The 12776-nt window shown below is 54.3% G+C and overlaps 1 protein-coding gene across 5 annotated transcripts in view; it reads right to left on the reverse strand.

The window, feature by feature from the left end:
• The window catches only part of DCTN1 (dynactin subunit 1), a 79842-nt gene that overhangs the window by 53658 nt on the left and 13408 nt on the right, over nucleotides 1-12776 (reverse strand). For 4 of the 5 annotated variants that reach the window (XM_063157830.1, XM_063157829.1, XM_063157828.1 and 1 more), the window contains exons 1-3: nucleotides 11911-12182; nucleotides 5328-5573; nucleotides 165-243 (exon numbers count right to left, since the gene is read on the reverse strand). In XM_063157830.1, the coding sequence (XP_063013900.1) occupies nucleotides 165-243; nucleotides 5328-5573; nucleotides 11911-11943 (358 nt within the window). In that variant the 5' untranslated portion in view covers nucleotides 11944-12182. Of the gene's footprint in view, nucleotides 1-164; nucleotides 244-5327; nucleotides 5574-11910; nucleotides 12183-12776 lie in introns of those variants that run through there. The other variant, XM_063157832.1, reaches the window with a different exon arrangement.

Below are 12776 nucleotides of genomic sequence, written 5' to 3' on the forward strand. Positions count from 1 at the left end.
TCCAGGAGGGATTTCACACTCCTCCAGGAGGGATTCCCCATCCCCTTCAGGAATAATTTCCCGTCCCCTCCACCAAGGATTCCCCACCTGTCTGGGAAGGATTTCCCACCTCTCTAGGAAGGATTTCCCCACCTGTCTGGGAAGGATTTCCCAGCTGATCATACCTCTCTTAGGGACCTTCATGGCAGCAGATTCTGGGGTTTCTGGCGATGTTGTGTCCGCTCCATCCTCAAACACCTGGATCTGTTAAAAACACAATGACAATCCTTGCCCAAAATTCCCAAACTGGGAGACCAGGGAACAGATCCCTGTGGGAGTGGGTTCAGCAGAGCAGATCCCATGGTTTTCACATAGATTTTTCATTTTATCTTTCTGGCTTTGCCATCAGCCCTTCTGAAACAGCCACACACTCCTTATTTTCAGAGGGAACATGGAATATTCACCCAGGCAATGAGGAAAGTCAAAGCTCTGGGTTTGACAGCCTGAAACATCCACAGCAGATTCAGGGATTTTTCTTTTGAACTATTTTTAGCTGCATTTTTGCTGGATAAACATGGAAAATGAGGTTGGGACGGATTAGATCCCTGAGAGAGAATCATCCCTGTGCCTCAGATCAGCACCCCCAAATTGTTGCTGCAGGAATTTGCCTTTTCCATCACACCTCCCACCTGTGAGCTCAGCTTAAAAATCAAAATAACCTGGGAAGCTGTCAGACAGGAACTCCATTTTGGGAAGGTTCCCGACACCAGGAATGACGAAATTTGAATTAAAAGCCACAAAGAGACCAAGGAGAAGATGATGCCAAGGAAATCATGACACCTGCAGCCATGCAGGGTGGGAATTCTGAGTGGTCTGGGGGTTTCCCAGCAGGAACAGCCCAGGAGGGAATTCCAGAGCTGCTGGAGAGGCTGGGGACAGGGACAGAGAGGGGCTGGATCTGGGGTGACACTGGGAAGTGCCACCACAGACTGGGCACACGGTGGCCATTGAGCTCCTCTGCCAAAGTAGCTCCAGGAGGTGCCAAAATTAGGGATTTAAAATCAGGGATTTCCACACACCAGGAAAGGAACAGCCATGCTTGGAATTGCCAGCCTGGGTAGAATCAGGGAATCCTGGAATGGCTTTGGTGGGAAAGGACCTTAAATCCCACTCAGTGCCACCCTCAGGGACACCTCCCACTGTCCCAGGCTGCTCCAGCCCTGTCCCTGTCCCTTGGACACTGCCAGGGATGGGGATGCACCCAGCCCCATCCAGAGCCTTGTGCCCAGCATCGTCTGCCCCTGCTCTGTCCATCTGTCCATCCATGGATCCATCCATGAATCCATGCATCCATCCATCCATGGATCCATCATCCATCCATCGTCCATCCATCCATCCATCCATCCATCGTCCATCCATCCATCCATCCATCCATCCATCATCCATCCATCCATCATCCATCCATCCATCATCCATCCATTATCCATCCATCATCCATCATCCATCCATCCATCCATCATCCATCCATCATCCATCCATCCATCATCCATCCATCATCCATCCATCCATCATCCATCCATCATCCATCCATCATCCATCATCCATCCATCCATCATCCATCCATCCATCCATCATCCATCCATCATCCATCCATCATCCATCCATCCATCCATCATCCATCCATCATCCATCCATCCATCCATCCATCATCCATCCATCCATCCATCCATCATCCATCCATCCATCCATCCATCCATCCATCCATCATCCATCCATCATCCATCCATCCATCCATCATCCATCCATCCATCCATCATCCATCCATCCATCATCCATCCATCATCCATCCATCCATCCATCATCCATCCATCATCCATCCATCATCCATCCATCATCCATCCATCCATCCATCATCCATCCATCCATCATCCATCCATCCATCATCCATCCATCCATCATCCATCCATCCATCATCCATCCATCATCCATCCATCATCCATCCATCCATCATCCATCCATCCATCCATCATCCATCCATCCATCCATCATCCATCCATCCATCCATCCATCCATCCATCATCCATCCATCCATCATCCATCATCCATCCATCCATCATCCATCCATCCATCCATCCATCCATCCATCCATCCATCCATCCATCATCCATCCAGGGGTGCCAGGGCTGGGGTCCCCTCTCTGTGCCCTGGGGGACACCGGGGACCCTCCCTGTGCCCCACGGTGGCTCAGGATCAGCTCTGGACCTGCTGGGGCAGCCCTGCACCCACAGCTTTGCTCAGGGACCGAGCATTTGGGGAATTTGGGGGCTGTTTATGGATGGATGGATGGATGGATGGATCCATGGATGGATGGATGATGGATCCATGGATGGATGGATGGATGGATGGATGGATGGATCCATGGATGGACAGATGGACAGAGCAGGGGCAGACGATGCTGGGCACAAGGCTCTGGATGGGGCTGGGTGCATCCCCCATCCCTGGCAGTGTCCAAGGGACAGGGACAGGGCTTGGAGCAGCCTGGGACAGTGGGAGGTGTCCCTGAGGGTGGCACTGAGTGGATTTAAACTCCCTCCCAACCCAAGATCTGGGATTTTATGATCCCAGGAATGCCCAATTTCCAGACCCCATCCTGCTTCCCATCTCTGCTCCAGGTGTTCCCATCCCTTCCCAGCTCTGGAATTTGGGGCTGGGGTTGAGCATCACTCACCCCACACCCAGCGCAGAGGATGAGGTGACCAAAAATGGGAATGGCTTCCCACTGGGAAAGGGGAGATTTGGCTGGGATTTTGGGAAGGAATTCCTGGCTGGGATGGCATTCCCAGATTTGCTGTGGCTGCCCTGGATCCCTGGAATTGCCCAAGGCCAGGTTGGACTGGAGCGCCCTGGGACAGTGTAAGTGTCCCTGACTGTCAGGGGGTGGCACTGGGGGGGCTTTGGGGTCCCTCCTGGTCCTGCAGACCCAAATTTTTCCCTGTAAACCCCTCCCAGCCACTCCCAGCTGCCAGGAGAGGCTGAGATGGACAAAGGAGCCAGGTCCATGTGCCCGGTTTTAATGTGGGGAACTGGAGTGTGCTGGAATTACACGGGGAAATCTCTCCAGGAGAGCAGCAGAGCTCCATCCAGCAATTCCTACACACCAACAGCATTTAGGTTGGATAAGAACATGAAAAGCTTCCTGGTGAGTTTGCCCAGCTCTGGTGGGTTCAGTTCTTTGTGTGTTTATCCCATTTTTGAAAGGATGGGGTAATTTTCCCTCAAGCTGAAGCAGTGAGTGGCCGGACTCCTCCTGAAGGTGATTTCCAACCTCAGTGAATCCTGAATCTCACCTGGACGAGCCAGTGCTGCAACCTCTGACCATCCAAATGGATGGGACAGCAGATGCTGGGATGGACCCCAGGACCCAAATGTCCCCATTTTGTGCTCAGCTTCCCTCTGTCACCCAATCCCGACGTTTTGGCAATGAGAGGGTGGGACACACACCAGCCCCTTTGTGCCAGCGAGGGGACAGGAGCTGGCTGGGACACGGGGGCTCCTTGGGAGGTGAGCCAGGAATCCACCTGGAGGATGTTGGCTCTGCAGGGAGCTCCTGGCCCCTGCTGCAGCACCTGAGCAGCAAATCTCAGCAGCTACACCCACACTGAGTGTGTTATCTCCTCCCAGGTAAACACAATTTAATGAGAATTCCTTGGATCAGCTTCCAGGTAAACATCTGAGATCCATCCCAAACTCCACCTGCTGCAGGTGCTAAATACAGGGCAGCAGAATCTATACTGGGGAATATAATTGTGAATACACCAAGATCTTTGCAGAGGGTGAGATTCCACCTGGTTTTGAACACAATTTAATCAAAATTCCTTGGATCTGCTTCCAGGCAAACATCTGAGATCGACCCCAAACTCCACCTGCTGCAGGTGGGAAAAACAGAACAGCAGAATGGAACAACTGGGAATTCACCACACTGCTTTCATTGCAGAACCTGTGCAGAGAATGAGATTCCACCTGAAGAACCTCAAGATGTGTGCACAGGGTGAGATTCCACCTGCAGAACCTCAAGATGTGTGCAGAGGGTGAGATTCCACCTGCAGAACCTCAAGATCTGTGCACAGGGTGAGACTCCACCTGGTTTTAAACACAATTTAATGAAAATTATTTGGAGTTTGGAATTGATCTCCAATATGTTTGCCTGGAAGCAGATCCACCTGCTGCAGGTGCTAAATACAGGGCAGCAGAATGGAACATCTGGGAATACACCACAGTTTTCATTGCAGAACCTCAAGATCTGTGCAGACAGTGAGATTCCAACTGGTTTTAAACACAAATTAATTAATTAATTGAAATTCCTTGGATCTGCTTCCAGGCAAACATCTGAGATCCATCCCAAACTCCCACCTGCTGCAGGTAACAAATACAGAGCAGCAGAATGGAACAACTGGGAATACAGCACAGTTGTCATTGCAGAACCTCAAGGTCTGTGCAGAGAACGAGATCCCACCTGCAGGACCTCAAGATCTGTGCAGAGGGTGAGATCCCACCTGCAGGACCTCAAGCTCTATGCAGAAAATGAGATCCCACCTGCAGAACCTCAAGGTCTGTGCAGAGAATGAGATCCCACCTGCAGAACCTCAAGACCTGTGCAGAGAATGAGATCCCACCTGCAGGACCTCAAGCTCTGTGCAGAGAATGAGATCCCACCTGCAGAACGTCAAGATCTATGCAGAAAAAGAGATTCCACCTGCAGAACCTCAAGATCTGTGCAGAGAATGAGATCCCACCTGCAGAATCTCAAGATCTGTGCAGAGAATGAGATCCCACCTGCAGGACCTCAAGATCTGTACAGAGGGTGAGATCCCACCTGCAGGACCTCAAGATCTGTGCAGAGAATGAGATCCCACCTGCAGAACCTCAAGCTCTATGCAGAGAATGAGATCCCACCTGCAGGACCTCAAGGTCTATGCAGAGAATGAGATCCCACCTGCAGAGCCTCAAGATGTGTGCAGAGGGTGAGATCCCACCTGCAGAACCTCAAGGTCTGTGCAGAGGGTGAGATCCCACCTGCAGAAACTCAAGATCTCTGCAGAGAATGAAATCCCACCTGCAGGACCTCAAGATCTGTACAGAGGGTGAGATCCCACCTGCAGAAACTCAAGATCTCTGCAGAGAATGAGATCCCACCTGCAGAACCTCAAGATCTGTGCACAGGGTGAGATCCCACCTAGATCTGGAGCGAGCTCTTCCCTCCCCTATGAGCGACGGAAAATCCCAAAATTCCCAGTATTTACCCCCCACCCCACCACCCCAGGACCCCAGAATCGTGGAATCCCACCCACCTGGGACTGCCTGACGAAGATGCCGTGGTTCTCCTCGCAGGTGAAGTACTTCCTGCCCTGCACTGTGCCATCATTCTTGCCCTTGGCCTCGTCCAGGATGACGCCGACCCATTTGCCGGTGGCGAACAGCGTGGCGCCCACGTAGGCCACGGTGCCCCGGTGGCCCTTGCCGATGACCTCCACGCGGGAGCCCACCTTGAGGGGCTTGCTGCTGCTGTCAGAGCTCATCCTGGCCGTGCTGGAGGCCTGGCAATGAGAAAAGAGACCCTCAGAAAGGTGGGGTGGACACAAGGGTGAGTGTCGGGATGGGTCGTCTCCGTCCGGCCCTGCTCGCCTCCTCCAGCTTTTTATTTTGGGTGATTCCTTCTGCTCCCTTAACCATGTTGCACCTTTTCCCATTTTATCAGCATTCCCTTGTGTTTCCAGTCTGGGAATGCTGTGCCCAAGAGCACACAGAGGTCACTGTCCCATCCCAGGAACACACAGAGGTCACTGTCCCATCCCAGGAACACACAGAGGTCATTGTCCCACCTGGTGGCTCCCTTGTGTCCATATTGGGATGGTTCATCTCCCTCCAGCCCCAGTCACCTCCTCCAGCCCTTTTTATTTTGGGTGATTCCTTCTCTCTCTTAACCAAGCATTAACCAGCTCATGCTCCATCTTCCCCCATTTTATCAGCATTCCCTTGGGTTTCCATCCTGAAAATTCTGTGCCCAGGAGCACACAGAGGTCACTGTCCCATCCCAGGAGCACACAGAGGTCACTGTCCCATCCCAGGAGCACACAGAGGTCACTGTCCCATCCCTTCACACTGCTGGGACCTGGTGGTTCCCCATGGTCCATATTGGGATGGTTCACGTCCCTCCAGCCCTTTTTATCTTGGGTGATTCCTTCTGCTCCCCAACAGCAGCCACAATCCATGGCACAGCCACCAGCAACGGCTCACAAATTTGATTTATCACTTTATAATATTTTTATCAGCCTTGAGAAGAAAAAAACCCACAGAGCAGCAATCAGTCAGCCCTAACCAGCTCATGGTCCATCTTCTCCCATTTTATCAGCATTCCCATGGGAATTCTGTGTCCAGGAGCAGACAAGTTGTTGTCCCATCCCAGGAGCACACAGAGGTCACTGTCCCATCCCAGGAGCACACAGAGGTCACTGTCCCACCCCTTCACACTGCTAGGACCTGGTGGTTCCCCATGGTCCATATTGGGATGGTTCATGTCCCTCCAGCCCTTTTTATCTTGGGTGATTCCTTCTGCTCCCCAACAGCAGCCACAAACCATGGCAGTAGCTCACAAATCTGATTTAGCCCCTTTTATAACATTTTTATGAACCTTGAGAGGAAAAAACCCACAAGAGCAGCAATCTGTCAGCCCTAACCAGCTCATGATCCATCTTCTCCCATTTTATCAGCATTCCCATGGGAATTCTGTGCCCAGGAGCAGACAGAGGTCACTGTCCCATCCCAGGAGTACACAGAGGTCACTGTCCCATCCCTTCACACTACTGGGACCTCCTCCAGCCCTTTTTATTTTGGGTGATTCCCTCTGCTCCCCAACAGGAGCCACAATCCATGGCAGTGGCTCACAAACCTGATTTAGCCCCTTTTATAACATTTTCACGAGCCTTGGAATCCTTGGTGGAATCCCCACCCCCGGAGGGATTTAAAACCTCAGCAACTCCACGATTCCATCAACGTTCCATCCATATTTGTATTTCAGCAGGCACCAGGACACTCCAGGTGGGACATCCTGGGGTGCCCCTGGGTTCAGGTGGGGTTATCCAGGTGATCAATGCTCTTGGAGCAGCAGTGAGCTGATGGATGTGAGGAACTCCACGGCTACTGGAGACCCTCAGGATTATTGAAATCCCAGGGAAATTTGTTGGGATCCACCCTCAACACCTCCTGCTCTGCAATCAGCCTGAGGAAAACAGATTAATCAGGGAATTCTGGAATGGTTTGGGTGGGAAGGGACCTTAAATCTCAATATTCCACCCCCTGCCATGGCAGGGACAGATTCCACCGTCCCAGGTTGCTCCAAGCCCTGTCCAACCAGGCCTTGGGCACTGCCAGGGATCCAGGGGCAGCCACAGCTTCTCTGGGCACCCTCAGAGGGAAGGATTCCTTCCCAAAATCCCACCCAAATCTCCCCTTTTCCATTGGGAAGCCATTCCCTGTGTCCTGTCACTGCAGATCTTCTGGAGACCCTCAAATCCCTGATGGAAACCTTTCCATCGCCCTGCCTCTATCCCAGAGGGGACTCAGATGTTCCCTGTCCTGCTCAGCTCCATCCTCCCACTCATCCCAACCTCCCAGCAACCCCCAAAACGGGACCAGTTTGGCACTTCCCCCCTCCACGTGTCCCTGGTTCTGCTCAGGGGGCAGAAATGTGGAATTTTGGTTGCTCTGGGCCTGGTTTCAGCCACAGAATCTGCTCTTTATCCCAGGAAAACAGAGCCTCTCTCACCCTGCAGACAAACCTCAGCCACAGGGGTTTGGGAGAATCAGGGAATTCTCAGCCTGTGGAAGAACCCTGGGGGCTTTGGAAGCTTCTGGAATCCAACCAAAGCACTGCCTTCCCCTGCACATCACTTCCCAAGGCTGGAATGCAGAGTGAACCCACCCAGTTTGGGGTTTGGGGACTAAAATCAGGGGTGTGGGTGTTCCCACGAGCCTGAATTCCAGGTTTTGTCCAAACACAACTGGCAGAAATCAACTATCATGAAATAATCTTAGATTAAGACCAAAAATCCATCAAACAGCAAAGAAACCCAACACCTCAAAAGCAAAATTGATGCTCCAAATATCTCCCAAAGTTCAGGCAGCAACATCCTGAGAGCACCTGGAAAATCATGTCCCAGGTGTTACAGAAAATGAGAGCAGAGCCCAAAGGAAAATCCCAAATCCCCAGGACGTGGGAATGTTCCTGGAGCAGGAAATTTTATCCATTTGGCACCTGCAGCCAGGTAAGGTCCCTTGGATGTGACACATTCCAAGCCTGGGGTACCTCTGGCCATTCCCTGTGTCCCGGCCCCCCAACCTTGTCCTCAGTCCCTCTCCAGCTCTCCTGGAGCCCCTTCAGGCCCTGGAAGTTCTCCCTGGAGCTTCTTCTTCTCCAGGGGAACATTCCCAGCTCTCCCAGCTTGGCTCCAGAGCAGAGGGAAAGCTCCAGAATCCTGGAATTATTTGGTTTGGAAGTGACCTTAAATCCATCCCACCCTACCAGGTGTTCTAGGGACACCTCCCACTGTCCCAGGTGGCTCCAACCCCAGTGTCCAGCCTGGCCTTGGACACTGCCAGGGATCCAGGGGCAGCCACAGCAAATCTGGCAATTCCAGCCCAGCCAGCAATTCCTTGCCAAGATCCCAGCCCAATCTCCCCTTTCCCAGTGGGAGCCATTCCCTGGCTCCTGTCCCTGCAGGCCTTGTCCCCAGTCCCTCTCCAGCTCTCCTGGAGCCCCTGCAGGGACTCTGAGGATTCCCTGGATTTTTCCCTTCTCCAGGGGAACATTCCCAGCTCTCCCAAAACAAAAGAGCTCCAGAATCCTGGAATGGTTTGGGTTGGAAAAGACCTTAAATCCCATCCAGTCCCACCCCATCCATGGGCAGGGACACCTCCCACTGTCCCAGGTGGATCCAGCCTGGCCTTGGGCACTGCCAGGGATCCAGGGGCAGCCACAGCAAATCTGGGAATTCCAGTCCAGTCCCTGCCCACCCTCCCAGCCAGCAATTCCTTGCCAAGATCCCAGCCCAATCTCCCCTTTCCCAGTGGGAGCCATTCCCTGGCTCCTGTCCCTCCATTCCCTGTCCCCAGTCCCTCTGCAGCTCTCCTGGAGCCCCTCCAGGCCCTGGAAGTTCTCCCTGGAGCCTCCTCCTCTCCAGGTGGGCATTCCCAGCTCTCCCAGGCTGTCCCTGACAGACATTTGCCAACCAGCACCAATTTCATTGAACTTTTCCCGAGTTTTTCACGCTTGGGAAAAGAAGGAGAGCCCAGAATGAATCTGTCCCACCCCATTCCACCCCTCAGGATCAGCCCCTGAGTCTCTTCTGTCTCCAGTTAATCAGGAATTGGTCAGTGAGACACCTGGATGGATGAAATCCCTGCCTGGAATTGCCAAGAAGATTCAAACCAAGATCAATCCAGGATTTACAAGAGGATGAACTCTCCCAGCTGGGAGCAGGTGGGATGACGGACACACCTGTGGCTGTGGTGACAATCCCTGAGGGACACACATGGGGACAGTCATTGTTGGGGACACCGTGGCACAGCCCAGAATTCCCAGGGCAGCTCCTCATGGATCCCCCTGTGCCACACCAACATTCCCAGGGGAACTCCCTTGGGATACCCCAGTCCTGGGACACCAAAGGAAGAGGGTGGAGGAGCAGAACTGTGGGAAGCCACAAGGGCTGAGGACAGTGACAGTTCCCTGTCACCCTCAGTGTGGAAGGGGAAAAAGCTCCTAAATCCCAGGAAATGACAAATCCAGGGATTCCCAGTGAAGGCCAGCTGAGGAGATGCAGGTGGTGGGAACAGGACAACCAGGAATGCTGAAGCTCTGGAGCAGCCCAGGAGGAGCCTGTGCCACATCCCAGGGACACCAGGTGAGGGACAAGCACGTGGCTGTGCTGCCACCATCACCAGAGACTGCTCCCCACAACTTCCCACATGGAACCACTCCCAAATCCAGCATTCCCCCCTTTTTGAGGCACGACAGACTCCCACAGACTGTCTGCTCTGCTATGGGAAGGTCCTGGTGCCAGGGCAATGAAAATGGGATGAATTCCCGGTGATTTGGGAATTTTGGAGCTCCACCCACACCTGAGGGCTCCAGGGTTCTGCTCCAGCTCAGGAATATTCAGCGTTCCTCCAGGAGCTCCTCCCCCACTGCTGGAGCCTCAAACTGCCACTCAAAGCTCAGATCAAAAGTTTCAGGAGAATCCCCAGCAGCCAACTCTGCCAAGATCCAAATTCCAGGTGCTGGAATTTGGAAAGACTTGGGAAGAATTCCTGGTTTAATCCTGAAGATCCAAATTCCAGGTGCTGCCCACAAAGCTGGAATTTGGAAAGACTTGGGAAGAATTCTGGGTTTAATCCTGAAGATCCAAATTCCAGGTGCTGCCCACAAAGCTGGAATTTGGAAAGACTTGGGAAGAATTCCTGGTTTAATCCTGAAGATCCAAATTCCAGGTGCTGCCCACAAAGCTGGAAGAGGGAAAGACTTGGGAAGAATTCCTGGTTTAATCCTGAAGATCCAAATTCCAGGTGCTGCCCACAAAGCTGGAATTTGGAAAGACTTGGGAAGAATTCCTGGTTTAATCCTGAAGATCCAAATTCCAGGTGCTGCCCACAAAGCTGGAATTTGGAAAGACTTGGGAAGAATTCCTGGTTTAATCCTGAAGATCCAAATTCCAGGTGCTGCCCACAAAGCTGGAATTTGGAAAGACTTGGGAAGAATTCCTGGTTTAATCGTGGAGCTGTTGTCCTGGGACTGAGGGTGGCTGCCCTGGGTGACACCAGGATGTGGCACTGGCATGAAGTCATGGTGGCACTGGGTTCCAGGCTGCCGAACTGGGAGGTGTGGGTGTCCCAGGACACCAGGAGCAGTGTCCCCAAAACCCAGCAGGGACATGGCCAGGGTGGCCAGTGGCTCCAGCCCCAGGAAGGGCCAGCACAGCCGTGGCCTCTGCAGTGCCCATTCCAAAATCCATAGATTATCCAGGGATAATCCACTCACAGTGCTGCCCTGGGACCCCCAGGACCCCCAGTCCTGCCACATCTCCCTCCATCAGCCCAGGCTGTTGTGACAGAGCTGTCACAGGATCCAGGCTGGAATTTCACACCCCTCCTCCTGCTCCCCTATGGAAAACAGGGAGCTTTGAGGGGCTCCAGCCCCCAAAATCCCATACAGATACACACTCAGATCCTGCTGGGGTGGGCAAAAAAGGCTCCAGGCTGGGAAGTTTTCCCTGCACAGCCAAATCCCTTCGGCCACAGCCCAAACCCCAGCGGCTCCAGGCCCGGTGGATCCCAGAGCAGGCAGGACCCGGTGCCCACCGAGGGTCTGCCCTGCCCGGCTCCATCCTTGCCAAGTTGGCACAGCCAGGCCCGAACGCTCCGGCGGGGCTCTGGGACACAATGTCACCGTGGTGGCCGCGCGGGGACACAGCGACAGGGACAGGAGCTCCCGGGAAAGGCCCGGCCGGGCCCGGGGGGGCCGCTGGCACCGCACAGCCCAGGGGGAGCTGCAATACGGAAAAAGCTGGAAGCGCTTGCCAGGCCCGCGGGAGGCAGCTCGGCATGGCCCGGAGGGAGGGAGGGAGGGCAGCAAAACACGCCGGGGATCTTTGTGCTGAGCCGGAGAGAAGGGGAAATAATTAATTAATTAATTAATGGCTGTAATGAATTGGGGTAATCACCCACATGAGCAGAGAACTCCGGCCCTGGCGCACGCCGGAGCATCCCCCTCCTTCCCGGCGTTATTGTGCCACATCCCGGGGATCCACAATCGAGAATCCCTTATAAACGCGGCTGTTTTGGCTGCGATCTGTCGCGACAGGAGCCAGCCCTCCCCCTTACCCGGCCGGACGCGTGCCGCCTGCCCTGGGCCATGCCGAGCGCTCCGGAGATCCCGATCAGCTCCCGCCGCTCACGGCCGCATCCAGCAGCATCCAGCGCCTTTTCCCGGTGTCCCGAGCGAGCCGAGCATCCCCCCGCACCTCCCGCGGGGCTCCGGGAGGGAGGGAAGGCAGGGAAAATCCCTTTTTAGGGCGAGGATGCTCCGGCAGGGAGGAGGATACAGAGAATTCCAGCGCTGCCGATGGAGCCACTCTGCGCCAGTGCCGCTCCAGACTTGTCACGGCGCCGCCGCCTCGCTGGGTCCTAACGCGCCCCGCCGCAACCGGGGCCGCTCCAGGCCTCGCCTCCGGTGGCACCGGGCGGGGACACCCCGGGTTCCTCCCGCTGTCACCCCCCGCCAAGGTTTGTCCCGTTTGTTTTTCCATTAATGAAGGATTTTAGGTAAAAACAACGGGCGGGAGGAGCGGGGTTTGTCCCGAATCCCCCGCGGGGGGATGGAGCGCAAAGGGTTAACGGCGGGTTGGAATTGTCGCGGATTGTCCCGCTCCGGGCGGTGACAGGTGACAGCGCGTGTGTCCCATTGTTCGGGCGCAGCGACAGAGCCCAAATTCAGCGCCTCGGCCTCCTCTGGGCAACGCTCCCGGGGCGAATCGGGCTGCCCAGGGGATCTGGGAGCCACCAGGGCTGGCCACTGCCGAGGGGATTTAGGAACCACCAGGACTGGCCACTGCAAAAGGGGATTTGGGAACCACCAGGACTGGCCACTAACAAGAGGATTTAGGAGCCACCAGGAGTGGCTGCTGCCGAGGGGATTTGGGAGCCACCAGGGCTGGCCACTAACGAGGGGATTTGGGAGCCATCAGGAC

The sequence above is a fragment of the Melospiza melodia genome, chromosome 5 (assembly GCF_035770615.1).
Source record: "Melospiza melodia melodia isolate bMelMel2 chromosome 5, bMelMel2.pri, whole genome shotgun sequence".
NCBI lineage: Eukaryota > Metazoa > Chordata > Aves > Passeriformes > Passerellidae > Melospiza > Melospiza melodia.